Source organism: Nicotiana tomentosiformis, chromosome 9 (assembly GCF_000390325.3).
Source record: "Nicotiana tomentosiformis chromosome 9, ASM39032v3, whole genome shotgun sequence".
In the NCBI taxonomy this organism is placed as follows: domain Eukaryota; kingdom Viridiplantae; phylum Streptophyta; class Magnoliopsida; order Solanales; family Solanaceae; genus Nicotiana; species Nicotiana tomentosiformis.
The window spans coordinates 72,661,547-72,675,900 of NC_090820.1; the positions used below are offsets into that span (position 1 = coordinate 72,661,547).

At 41.3% G+C, this 14,354-nt stretch overlaps 1 protein-coding gene across 1 annotated transcript; it reads right to left on the bottom strand.

Moving 5' to 3' along the window:
• Nucleotides 1-13,323: 13,323 nt before the first annotated feature.
• Nucleotides 13,324-13,719, bottom strand: LOC138898964 (uncharacterized). Its single transcript, XM_070185074.1, has one exon. It carries the CDS (start codon nucleotides 13,717-13,719, stop codon nucleotides 13,324-13,326), a length of 396 nt encoding a protein of 131 aa, XP_070041175.1.
• Nucleotides 13,720-14,354: the final 635 nt, after the last annotated feature.

Consider the following 14,354-nt stretch of genomic DNA (forward strand, 5'->3'; position numbering starts at 1 on the left):
ATACTACTCTTTTATTTCATTTAGGGGCTCCGTAGACATGTTATGGGTGGTGTTCGATTTGGGGTAATGAACTAGAGATGTTGTAGTTGTCAAACATGTTTCCACTCATAATTATGAACTTGTAATATTTTGGAAATTGTACACTTTACTCTTAACACGTCTATCTCTTGTTAGTGATTTTTAAGTTGTTCAAGGGTATGGTTGGGTAGAAGGCATCAAGTAGGTTTGCTTGACCGGGATATCTCGGTTGAGCACCGGTCGCGCTTCTCAAGGTTGGGGCATGACAATCTTGGTATCGGAGCCTAAGATTTTAAATTGTCCTAGGATTTCTCGAAGCCATGTCTAGTAGAGTCCTTATCAGTGTGTTGTCGACCACATCTATAATTAGGAGGCTGTATGGGCATTTTAGGAATGTTACCCTTCTTCAACACTCTAGATCATGCGATAGAGCATGACAATAAGATTGTCTTCTAACTCGTGCGTTAAGGTTCCAGGTGAGTCTAAAAGTTCTTCCGCCAATTTCAAGGAATATTACCACATGGCATGACAAATAGAGAAAGTCCTGAATATTAAGAAAATGAAACATGTATCATGTTTAATGAAAGGTATGGAAATATAAAATAAGTGTATGGTACCCGGAGCATACTATATATCAGAAAAGTGTTAGAAGTGACTACCCACCTCCAAAGAGATATTGACATGAAAAATAAGACCTAGGGTCAACTAGTACGTATGGAATATATGATAACCATGTATATGATCCTAAGATGTAAAAGAAAATGAGTTACTTAGGCATGTGATATATGAAAGGCATAACCTGGAGGGTAACGATGATAGTATAGGTCTCTCTCCAGAGACAAGAAGTTTGAAAGAGATAATGAGTTCTTTATACCCATATGTGCCTTGTTTGACGATTATAAGTCTAAGGAAAAACAATAACATCCAAGTATATGTCATAAGATGTCCCCTTGAGTATTAGGAGATTCAGTTGAACTCGAAATGAGAAGATCCTTGCACAATGAATATTATAAGGGCCGCAAAAATGTACGAAACTGTGTTACATTCCTAATAGATATTGACACAATGAATTTGGGTCCCAAGACTATGAGGTTGAAAAAGAGGTTAAGCACTTATAAGGTTATCACCACGGCAACTTAACCCTCGCTAATAGTTGATCCTATACAAGAGGACTGAAGAAATGAAAGATATGTCCCTAAAGTTTATAAGTTCATGACCTGTGTAAAAATCTAGAACATTAACCCCAAGTGGAGAAGGAAGGGCTACAATAAGTCTACTTACGTTCAACCAAACAAGGGTGAGACCATTTTGAATATCGTAATGAAGACATGCATAGTCTGGGAAAGTGCTAAGGGTTAATGTGATGCTCCGAAGAGATATGCTAATGATAAACGCATAGTCCACTCAAGAATGTGGAATGTTAGGTATTGTAAATTCTCAAACATGACAAAGTACATGACATGGTTAACAATCCTAGAAACCAAGGGAGAGAGAATGGGATAAGTGTAAAATTTCCCTAGAGGGTTTTATAGTAGTTCCAGTTTGAGGATATTGGAACCCAAGAAGGCACTATAAAGTAAATGGGAAAGGCGTGTGAGTTTTCAGAATGAGTTCATCTTGGATTTATGATTTGTCCGAAGTGCCAAGACACTAAGAAAGATGGAACGGGTGTGAGAAATAGATGTCATGCTATAATAACCCAAGAGTGCATTGAACTCGATAGAGAGCCTCTTAAGAATCTTACAAGTAAGGAAGTGTTAAGTGATACATGGAAGGACAAACTTTATCACGAATATCCCAACAAGTGCCGAGAGGCTTGCACGATGAATTCAAAACTAAAGGAAAGGGCCACGTAACATATGGAAGAATGCAAAACTATTCACTAACTAAGAAGAATGAGGCATGAATTATTGTGAAAAATCTATAAATTGAGGAAGTCATAGTTACCACAAAAATAGTTCTTACCAGCCTCATGGACTTGCCTAGAGCACAAGTGTTAATAGAAGTCATAATGAACAAATCGTAATGCAATCAACTTGGGTGATACTAAATATGAATTAAGATATGTAGAGGGAGTTTATGTCCTCATATTACAATGGATGATGAGACTAAGAATGTAGTTGTGATAGTGTGGTTAACTCAAGAAACTAGGCACAATGATACCATGAGTTCATGGGAGATAGACAATTGTGACATAGTAAGGGTATCAATTATGCATTAAGGGAGAAATGGGATAGGAAAACATGTCCCCGTCATAGAGAAAAGATAGTACCAACATCCCGGATAGACCAAGAGGGTGATCTAAAAAAGGGAAAACAACACAACTTACCCAAAAGACAAGGAAAGTGTTTGAAATGTGTTGCAGAGGTAGTAGGCGTAACGACCCGACCGGTCATTTTGAGCTCTAGCGTATTGTTCGGCGGTTTGAGGCCTTGAGTAGCTTTACTTCTGGTATTATCACTTGTATATATCGTTGGAATTGATCTTCGGGAAGTTCAGAGTTGATTTGAAAAGAAAATTCTGATTTTGGAAGCTTTAAGTTTGAAAGTTAAAGAAGGATTTCGATCATCGATTCATAGTTTCGAGGTTGTTTGGCATGATTTGAGGCCTCGACTAAGTTCGTAATGTGTTTTAGGACGCGTTGGTATAATTGGTTAAGGTACCGAGGGCCTCGGGTGGATTCCAGATGGTTAACCGATCGATTTTTTGGATTAAGGGAATGTTGGGATTGTTTTGGTTGCTGGTGTAATCGCTTCTGCGGAAGCAGAGGTCGAAGAAATTTCCGCACATGCGTGATCGCAGATGCGACCACTGGAGCGCAGAAGCGGAGATGTTGGGCAAGGCTGGGACCGCAGATGCGGAACTGTACCTGCGGATGAGGCATCGCAGATGCGAAGCCGCAAGTGCGACGTTTTGTTTGCATAAGCGGACTTGGTTGAGCTTAGTGGCAACCGCACCTACGATGGGTATTTCTGCAGGTACGGAGCCACAGAAACGACTAATGGACCGCAGATGCAAAATGCCGTTGGGCAATGTTGTTTTAAAAAAGGGGGTTTGGCCCATTTTCACTTCATTTCGTCCATAGGAGCCGATTTTGGAGCATATTTGGAGTACCATCTTCATCATCTATTATGGGGTAAGTGAGTTATTCATATTGTGAGTTAAACACATGGTTTATATATGGATTTAAGTATGAGAATTAGTAGAAATTTGGAATTTTGGTGGAAAACCTAGAAAAATGGTATTTTGGATTTTTGCCACGATTTTGAAAATGGAATTAGGAATAAATTATATATTTGAGTTTGTGGTGTTATGGGTAAAGTTTATCTTCAAAATTTTTCGAAATTCGGGCACGTGAGCCCGAGGGTTAACTTTATTGACTTTTAGAGCAGAGTTGGGGGATTGTTAGGAATTTATTAATTATAAGAATTGGAGTATATTTTTATTGAGTTACACATTGTTTGACTAGTTTCGGATCGTTTGGCTTGAATTGAATACTTAGAGAGGCATTGGAGCCGTTTTTGGAACTTCGGAGCGAGGTAAATCTCATGTCTATCCTTGTATGGGAGAAACTACCCCCAAGGTGATATTTATTTTTATGTGCAACTAGTTGTGGGTGCTACGTACGCACGGGGTGACGAGAGTCCGTACGTAGCTAAATCATGTTTATGTCCAGGTAGACTTAGGACTTTATCACGTAATAATTAAATTATTTGAATTCGTTCTGCTAGCTTAATTAATTAGAAATATAACTGAATTTGATTTAGGAATAAATATATGTATAATAGGTTGAGCCTTAACACTTTGAGTTGTGGGCCTGTTATTTGAGAAACGTAAAAGATTATATTCGTTATGTGCTCATGTACTGTATTGTAAACACATGTCTCCTAATTCGGTAACTTCCTTCATTTCTTGTGGAGCGAGTCGAATGCCTCGGCAGTATAATAGATGCATCTTTATTCTTCCTTCCTTCATGTACTGGCGCATGACCCTCAGCAGTGTACATATTTTTCTAGATCGGGCCGAACAACCTCCGCAGAATGGTGCGTTATATCGCTATTAGTCCGAATATTCACCAGATAAACCTTTCACTGATACCCGACATTTTATGGTATTCTTTATTTATTTGATATTGACACTTGGCATTTTTCTGAGCTATTAAGGTAGAATACAAGATCGAGAAATATATATTTTAAAAGAAATATTTGGAGGAATATGAAATTTACAGATTTACCCCACTATTGCTATGCACTTCATATCTTTTATGAATTATTATATTATTTTATTAGACCTTAAGTAAGTGTCGATGTCGACCCCTCGTCACTACTTTTCCTGGGTTAGGCTAGATACTTACTGGGTACGTGTTGATTTACGTACTCATGCTGCACTTCTGCAGTAAATGTGCAGGATCTGACAGGTTCATTGGGTGATCATCTTGGCACGTAGGCGCATTTGTTGAGAAGACTTTATATGAGCTGCAATTCAGGCTACGCATCACAGTCCACCGAGTCTCCATCATACTATTTATTTCATCTTGTCTTATTTACATTCTGGACATACGTTGTATTATAATTGTACTCCTTAGAAAATGCTCATGTACTAGTGACACTGGGTTTTGGGGGTTCCTACGGGTTGTTCATAATTGTAGTTGTGTAAATATGATCATTTACCCTGTAAATTCTATTTCATACTTTTTATTAATGAAATATTATGATTTCAAAATACTAAAATGATTAATTAAGTTAGTCAGTCACCATTGGCTTACCTGATGGCGGTGTTAGGTGCCATCACCACTTACAGTGGATTTTGGGTCGTGACAGCTTGGTATCAGAGCAGTAGGTTCACTTGGGTTTCACGAGTCATGATCAAGTCTAGTAGAGTCTTGCAGATCGGTACGGAAATGTCTGTACTTATCTTTGAGAGGCTACAGGGCTGTTAGGAGCACTTCCCTTCTTGATTTCCTCATTGTGAGGTCTGATTCCATTGAGGCTTGTGCCTTTATTTCCATCCTACTCAATCTTACGCTATGTGAAACGTGTTGTTATCAATTAGGAGTCGAGTACTTGTATTGGTACTACAGACGAGGTGCATGATGTTTTTCCCTTCGTGTTCGGGCAGGCTATTATCGTCGTCTTGCAGAATGGTTGTACTAGTTGGAGATGCTATTGTGTGCATAAGAAGAGTATGAGATAATTCATGGGTATTGAGATGATGTGGTCTCGCAATTCGGGTCACTCAGGATAAGTGCGAATTGAGTTCGTTATGTTGTTAATGAAGCTATTGTTATTTCTAAGTCAGGTCAAGAGTGAATTGGAAGGAAATAAGTCGGTTAGTAATGGCTTGAATCAGCATGATTGTGGGAAGTATTTGATTTAAATGGCTTTGTTATGTGTAAATGGATCCCGAAAGAGTTATGGTGATTTATACCACAACTTGAGGTTTGCATTTTTCTGTAGTTACGAAAATTGGAGGTTGAGGATCAAGGTTACGGTTCAGTTTTGATGAGAATGTCTCGAAGTTCATAGTAAGCTGGCATTTTCTTAGTGTCACCTGAGAACGGTGTCCTATATAAGAGGCTTTGGGTATTGATTTGCAGATTATTGATTTACTTTACAGAATTAGTATGGTAGGCGGTATGGAGGTGCAAACTTTGCTACATGGTGCATAAGGTCGTGGGAGCGTACCCCACGGGAAAATTTGTATAAGTGTGACATGTTAGTAACTTGATTGTTAAGGATTAAAACCAAGTATGGAGATTATGGTACTATCACTAATGTGAGAGATTATTCCTGAAAGGGTTTCTATTCCTTTCGTTGTAGACTGTGGGAGTTTGTTTCGGATTGGACGACTGCTCATGTGTGTCATGAATAGGGCCATTATGGATCCTTGAAAGGTTGTTGGCCCAGTAGGAGATCATCGGAATTGGCTTGAGGTCCGTTGGTGGGTCCAATGTGAATGTGTGCGCTATATCAGGTCGGATATGTTCGTTCGGCCTAGTATTGATTGCGGAAGAGTCTTCGGGCGTTGGATGTTATTCCCGTCGTTAGCTATTTCATGTAAATCTCTATTGTGCCATGTGGGTTGTGAGATGTCTTAATTATTAGCACTTGTGTTGGGGTCCAGTGTAGCTTGTGGTGTTATATGAGCAGGATGGCTCTCGAGATGCAGATCATATATCGCACCTTAGTTGTGCTTGGGTTTCATAGCGTATGGAGCTATCCGTCTCCCCAGGATTTGTATTGTGCACTTGGCATGCTTGTGGTCGATATTCAGGAATTTCGTAAGTATAAGCGTTACGGCTTGATGTGTAATTTGTTCTTGATTGTTATGTGCGGATCGGGTGGCACGCCGCCACGGGTATATTATTTGGATCGGGTTGCATGGTCATGACCCAAAATCCTAACTTGTCGTGATGGCGCCTATCGTGGTACTATGCAAGATGACATTTATGAAACAACTCCAACACTTAACAGAAAACGGATTTAAAACAGTTTAAATGATAACAACTTCTCATAAACAGGAAAGAAAATCCCAAAATACAATGCGGAAATTCCCAACATCGTTGTGTCACTGAGTAAATGAGCATCTATACATCACAAGTTAGGAAAATACTGTCTATGAAAATCTAAAATCAAATACAATAAGTGGAAAGATAGGTAAGGAGAAACAAGGTCTACAAAACACCGGCAGCTACATCAGAAACTCCAAAAGATCAATTGTACGCGAAAATCAACACCCACTGTGTCCGGGAACACATGGATTTACACACGAAGTGTAGGGTGTAGTATGAGTACAACCAACTCAGCAAGCAACAATACTAAATAAGCAACTGAAGGTAGTGACGAGCTTTATAGTTATAGCTCAATTACAGTGATTTTAACATAGAAGGTAGACATGCTCTCATGTTCAACAATTAAGGTCAAAACAGTAATTTCATGTCAAGTTCAACTGAAACAGAGTGCGATATCTTTAAGAAATTATAAAGACAGTGATACATGGAAGCTAAGTGCAACAAATATAAAATCAAATGCATCCTCTTAGGTCCACAGTCACTTAGCCCTCCCATTCACTCGGCACTTGGCACTCGCACTCAGTAGGTACTTGCGCTCACTGGAGGTGTGTGCAAACTGCGCAGGGGCTCCTTCAGTCCAAGCGCTATAAGATGCATGGACAACTCACGTGCTGCATGGACAACTCACGTGCTGCAAGGACAACTCACATGCTATAATATAATATCTAGATCCGCACGGATAACTCACGTGTTATAGTATAATACCTCACAATCAGGCCCTCGGCCTCACTTAGTCATCAACCTCTCCAGTCTCTCGGGCTCTCAGAAATCGTAATAAGCAGCCGAGACAACAATGATATGATGCATCAAAAATGAACAATAGAGACTGAGATGTAATATACAAATAAACTGTGACTGAGTACAAACAACAATTTAGCAGATAATTCAACATGTATATAATCTTTGTGGGTCCCTACAATTCCAACACGTAGTCTAAGCATGATTTGTGGTTCAATTTCTCCAATACATGGAGAATGTACAGATAACAACAGATTATACAACTACACGGTTCTACAAAAATTGACCAAGTCGCAATTCCTACAGTGCACGCCCGTCACCTAGCACATGTGTCACCTTAAAACCAAATACATGACACGTAATATAGGGTTTCGTACACTCAGAACCAAATTTAAAACTATTACTTACCTCAATCCGAGCAAATCTCTACTCCAATATACCCTTGCCTCGCAAAACGGCCTATGAAAGCCTCGAATCTATCCATAAACAATGCGATATAATCAATACGGGCTAAAGAAATTAATTCCTTAAGAAAATTCTAAGTTATTAATCGAAATCAAAAATTGGCTCAAAAGTCAACCCCAGGCCCACGTCGAAAAATTCGATGAAAGTCACAAAACCTGAAAGCCCTCTCAATCACGAGCCTATCCATACCAAATTTATCAAAATCCGACACCAAATCGTCCCCCAAATCAAACCCTCCAAATCCCTAGCCCCAAACCCCCAATTTACACCTTAAATACACACCAACTAGGGGAAAAGATCAATGGGAAAACAAGATTGTTGATCATAAACGAGCACAAGGGACTTACCTCAAGAATCCCCTCGAAAAGCCTCTCCAAAATCGCCTTAGTGATGAGCCCAAACACACACTTAAATATGCTCACTAGTCGAATATAGTATAATATAATATCGTATTCACATGGATTGGAGTTAAACAATATTTACGTAGTTTATAGCTTGGTTTCTATCCAAGATGATCAACAATTGAGAATTATGTGATTAAAGACTAAAATTAACTAAGAATCTAGAGCTAATTGACGAATGACAATCGAAACAAAAGTAAGCAAAGAAGATATCAATGAGGTAAAATAGGGATTGATTGGATAGGTGCAAGATAAATGTTGGGATTTAACTCTAGATAACTCATTTCTAATATTCAAGTGAGTCTCTCGAATTCACTTGGTTATTAGTTCAATCAATTAGTAGAAAGTCCTCTCTCGATTAAGTTCCCAAACTCACAATATGAATCAATTTAAGCTCGGTGAAGTTATGCAAGAATTCGTGGAGGATTGGTCTTTAGGAGAACCTCTCTCGATTATCCTCCTAAATAAGTTTAATCAACAATTCAACTAGCCTCTTCCGATTACTAAGAAGAATTAATGACTTCAACCAACAAAATATAATGCAACAATATCACAAGTTATGCCTCTCTCGATTACACGAACAAGTGAATATATATGAAACAGTTAAAACATCCAAAACGAATCAATGCATAAAAACTAGAGTTAATTATCCACAAACAAGTATCAAGACACAAAATCCATCAATCCCTAAAGAGAACTACTCCATAGATATGGAGTAATTCATCACAAATATAAAGAAAAACATAAAACGATCCAAACTCTTGTCTTGAGTGAGGATTGAATGATGAATCCCTTGTGCTTTCGCTTCTCCACCTTCTCTCTAGCCTCCATAGGTCTTAGATGTGTCAAAAGTCCTTAAAATAATGTTTTTACATTTATTTATACTAAGTAGGGTCGGGTCCAGAGAAAAACACCTTTTCCTGTGCGAACTTGGATAATACCTCTGTAAAAATTGCACAGGCGGGCCACATGGGGCAACGCACCACACGGGGCGGTTGTGGGAAAGTTTCGAGAGTTTGTTCTGAAAGGCTTCAGGAAAATTGGGCAGCCACGGCATGCCACGCGCCGCAGCTGTGGGACTTTCTCTGAGTATAAATTTTTCTTGCTTTTTAGACATCCCGACGTGGTTCTCAACCCCCGAACACGATCCCGACTTATTCCCTTGGGCCTTTACTCAGACTTCAAAGCTCCAAATCACTCGAATTAGGTCCATAACATTTACATAGCTCGGAATCCTACTACAAGGCATAAAATACACAACTAGTGTGAAACACTAGCGATTAAATCTCAAATTCTATTAAAGTGCAGTAAATTGGAGTGTAATAAGCGACTAAAATACGAGATTATAGCCTACCATCACTTAGGCCGAGCTCAAAATGTTTGAAATGGAGAAAAATTGTGAACCCTTGTATTTTTAACTCTGCCCAGCTAAACTGCTCCTGCGGTTCACTTAGCCTCATCTACGACCACTCACGCTTTTGCGGAGTGCAGTCCACTTCTGCGGACACACTTCTGCGACGGGCTGCCCACTTCTATGAAGCTACCTCACCAAGCGCCCTTGCGCTTCTGCGATCAACTGCCCGCAGGTGCGGGACCGCTTCTACGGTCCACCTGCCGCTTCTACGATCACAGCCCCAACCATGCCTGGCCACATCTGCAATGGAGAGCTCGCTTCTGCGAGCTAGCACCTGCGATGAGACATCTGCAGGTGCGCTTATAGCAACAACTTGAAACTTCAGCATTTCTATAAGTTCCTAACTTGATCCGTTAACCATCCCAAATCAACCCAACACCCACCTCAACCAAACATACCATCAAGTCCCAAAACATCATACGAACTTAGTTGGGCCCTCAAATCCCATCAAACAACTTCAAAACCACAAATTGCACCCCAAATCAAACCTATTGAACTTTAAACTCCCAATTTCTACAAACGATGCTGAAGCCTAACAAAACACATCCGATTGACCCCAAATTTTGCACGCAAGTCACATTTGACATTACAGGCCTACTCCAACTTCTGGATTTGGAATCCGACCCCGATATCAAAAGTCCACTCTGGGTCAAACTTTCCAAAAATTCCAACTTTCGCCATTTCAAGCATAATTCCACTACGAACCTCCAAATCACAATCTGGACACGCTCCTAAGTCCAATATCACCTAACGGAGCTAAAAGAACGATCAAAACTCCGTTCTGGTGTCATTTACTCAAAGATCAAAATTCAGTCAATAATTTTAACTTAAGCTTTCAACCTTGAGACTAAGTGTCTCATTTCATTCAGAAATCTCACCTAACCCGAACTGACTACCCCGGAAAGTCACATAACAACTATAAGGTATAAATGAGTAGTAAATGGGGGAACAAGGCTATAACTCTCAAAACGACTGGCCGGGTCATTACATCCCCCCTCTTAAACAAACGTTCATCCTCGAACAGGTCTAGAAACATACTTGTAGTCTCAAATAGGTGTGGATATCTTCTCCGCATCTCCCGCTTGGTCTCCCAAGTAGCCTCCTCAACTAGCTGACCTCTCCACTGCACCTTTACTGAAGCTATGTCCTTTGACCTCAACTTTCGAACTTGCCGATCCAAAATGGCCACCGGCTGCACATCATAAGTCAGATCACCATCCAACAGAACTGTTCTGATAACCAAAACTTGAGATGGATCGCCGACATACTTCCGGAGTATAAAAACATGAAATACTGGATGCACACTCGACAAACTAGGTGGCAAGGCAAGCTTGTATGCCACCTCTCCAATCCTCTGAAGTACCTCAAATGGCCCAATATACCGAGGGCTCAACTTGCCCTTCTTCCCGAACCTCATAACACCCTTCATAGGTGAAACCTTGAGCAGTACCTTCTCCTCAACCATGTAAGCAACATCACGGATCATCCTGTCGGCATAAATCTTCTGTCTAGACTGCATCGTACGAAACCGCTCCTGAATCGCCTTAACCTTTTCCAAAGCATCCTGGACTAAGTCAGTACCTAATAGACTAGCCTCGCCAGGCTCAAACCAACCCACCGGAGATCTACAACGTCTCCCATACAAAGCCTCATACATAGCCATCTGAATGCTTGACAGGTAGCTGTTGTTGTAGGCAAAATTCGCGACTGGCAGAAACTTATCCCAAGAACCCCCACAATCAATGACACAATCGTATAGCATATCCTCCAATATTTGAATAGTGTGCTTGGACTATCCGTCCGTCTAAGGGTGAAATATTATTCTCAACTCAACCTGGGTACCCAACTCTCACTACACGACTCTCCAAAACTGCGATGTGAACTGCGTGCCCCGATCTGAAATGATGGACACTGGCACGCCGTGGAGGCGAACAATATCTCGGATGTAAATTTCAGCCAACCACTCCAAAGTATAAGTAGTCCCAATTGGCATGAAGTGCGCGGACTTGGTCAGTGGATCCACAATCACCCAAATAGCATCAAACTTCCTCAAAGTCCGTAGGAGCCCAACTACAAAATCCATGGTGATCTGCTCTCATTTCCACTCTGGAATCTCTAACCTCTGAAGCAATCCGCCCGGTCTCTGATGCTCATACTTTACCTGCTGACAGTTGAGGCACCGAGCTACAAACCCCACTATATCCTTCTTCATTCTTCTCCACCAATAATGCTTCAACAACTCCTGGAACATCTTCGCAGCACCTGGATGAATGGAATACCGTGAACGGTGGGCCTATTCAAGAATCAACTCCCGTAGCCCATCCACATTAGGTACAAAAATCTGACCCTGCATCCTCAATACCCCATCATCCCCAATAGTAACATCTCTAGCATCACCGTGCTGAACCGTGTCCCTTAAGGACAAGCAAATGAGGGTCATCATACTGGCACTCTCTGATGCGATCATAGAAAGAAGACTGAGAAACCACACAAGCCAAAACTCCGCTCAGCTCGGAAACATCCAATCTGTCAAACTGGTTGGCCAAGGCCTAAACATCCAAGGCTAAAGGCCTCTCTACTACTGGTAGATATGCTAAACTCCCCAAACTCTCTGCCTTGTGAATCAAGGCATCAGCCACCACATTGTCCTTTCTGGGATGATAGAGGATGGTGATGTCATAATCCTTAAGCAGATCCAACCATCTCCGCTGCTGCAAGTTAAGCTCCTTCTGTTTAAACCAATGTTGTAGAATCCGGTGATCGTTGAAAACCTCATAAGGGACACAATATAAATAGTGCCACCAAATCATCAAGGCATGAACAATAGCTGCTAACTCGAGGTCGTGGACATGATAGTTCTTCTCTTGCACCTTCAGCTGTCTAGACGCGTAGGCAATCACCCTACCATCCTGCATCAACACCGTGCCGAGACCAATCCACGACACATCACAATATACTGTATAGGACCCCGAACCAGTAGGCAACACCAATACTAGGGATGTAGTCAAAGCAGTCTTGAGCTTTTGAAAGCTCGCCTCACAATCCTCGGTCCACCTAAACGGAGCACCCTTCTGGGTCAATCATGTCACAGGTGCTGCAACAGACGAGTAACCCTATACAAATCGACGGTAATACCCCGTCAAGCAAAGAAAACTACGAATCTCAGTAGCTGAGGATGGTCTGGACCAGTTCTGCATCGCTTCAATCTTCTTCGTATTTACCTTGATCCTCTCATTGATACCACATGGCCCAAAAATGCCACTGAATCTAGCCAGAAATCACACTTCAAAAATTTTGCATACAACTTCTCTTCTCTCAAGGTCTGGAGCACAGTCCTCGGGTGCAGCTCATGATCCTCCCGGCTCCAGGATTACACCAGAATGTCGTCAATAAAAACAATGATGAAGGAGTCAATATAGGGCTGAAATACACTGTTTATCAAGTGCATGAAAGCTTACGGGGCGTTGGTCAGCACAAAAGACATCACAATGAACTCATAATGACAATACTGAGTCCTAAGGTGATCTTCAGAACATCTGGCTCCTGAATCTTCAACTGATGATAGCCTGAATGCAAGTCGATCTTAGAGAACACCTTGGCACCCTTATGATGATCAAATAGGTCATCAATACATGGAAATGGATACTTGTTCTTCACTGTAACCTTGTTCAACTGACGATAATCAATAGGCATTCGCATAGAACCATATTCCTTCTTTAAAAACAAGACATGAGCTTCCAAAGCGACACACTAGGCCTAATAAACCCCTTATCAAGGAGTTCCTGACGGTGGTCCTTCCATTCCTTCAACTCAACTCGTGCCATACCACACAGTGGAATAGAAATGGGTTGAGTTCCCGGTGCCAAGTCAAGACCAAAATCAATATCCCTGTCAGGCAGCATGCCTGGCAGGTCTGCAGGAAACACATATGGAAAATCTCGGACCACTAGGACAGAATCAATAGTAGGAGTATCAGCTCCAACATCCCTCACAAAGGCTAAATAAGATAAACAACCCTTCCTAACCATTCGCTGGGCCTTCATATATGAAATCACTATGCTGGGAACATAGTCTAGAGAAGCTCTATACTCGATCCTTGGAAACCACGACATCGTCAATGTCACGGTTTTAGCGTGACAATCCAGAACAACATGACATGGAGACAACCAATACATACCCAAGATCACATTGAAGTCCACCATACTAAGTAATAAGAAATCAACTCTAGTCTCCAATCCCTCAATAGTCACCACACACGACTAATATACACAATCCACAACAATAGTATAGCCCACTGGCGTAGATACACGAACAGATGAAAATAAGGACTTATCGGGTATATCCGTATAATGATCAAAATACAATGATACATATGAATTAGTGGAACTAGGGTCAAATAATGTAGAGGAATCCCTGTGGAATACAGAGACAATACCGGTGATCACTACATCGGAGGCAACAATATCTGGTCTGGCAGGGATAGCATTGAATCGGGCCTGACCGCCCCCTGCTTGGCCTCCCTCTCTAGAGCGACCTCTAGCTGCCTAGGCCCCACCCCGAGCTGGCTGAGTGGATGGCGTAACTGCTGGTGCTGGTACCATCGGGCGAGAACTCTACTGTGGAGCCCCACTCAACAACCTAGGGCAATATCTCTTGATATGACCAAAGTCTCCTAACTCGAAACAACCCGTCCTATGACGGAACTACAGCTCCGGATAACCCGAGGAACTACCAGTAGAAGCCTGAG

Excerpts from the sequence above, each read along its gene's own strand:
- LOC138898964 (XM_070185074.1), bottom strand. The coding sequence starts at position 13,719 with ATGTCGTGGTTTCCAAGGATCGAGTATAGAGCTTCTCTAGACTATGTT.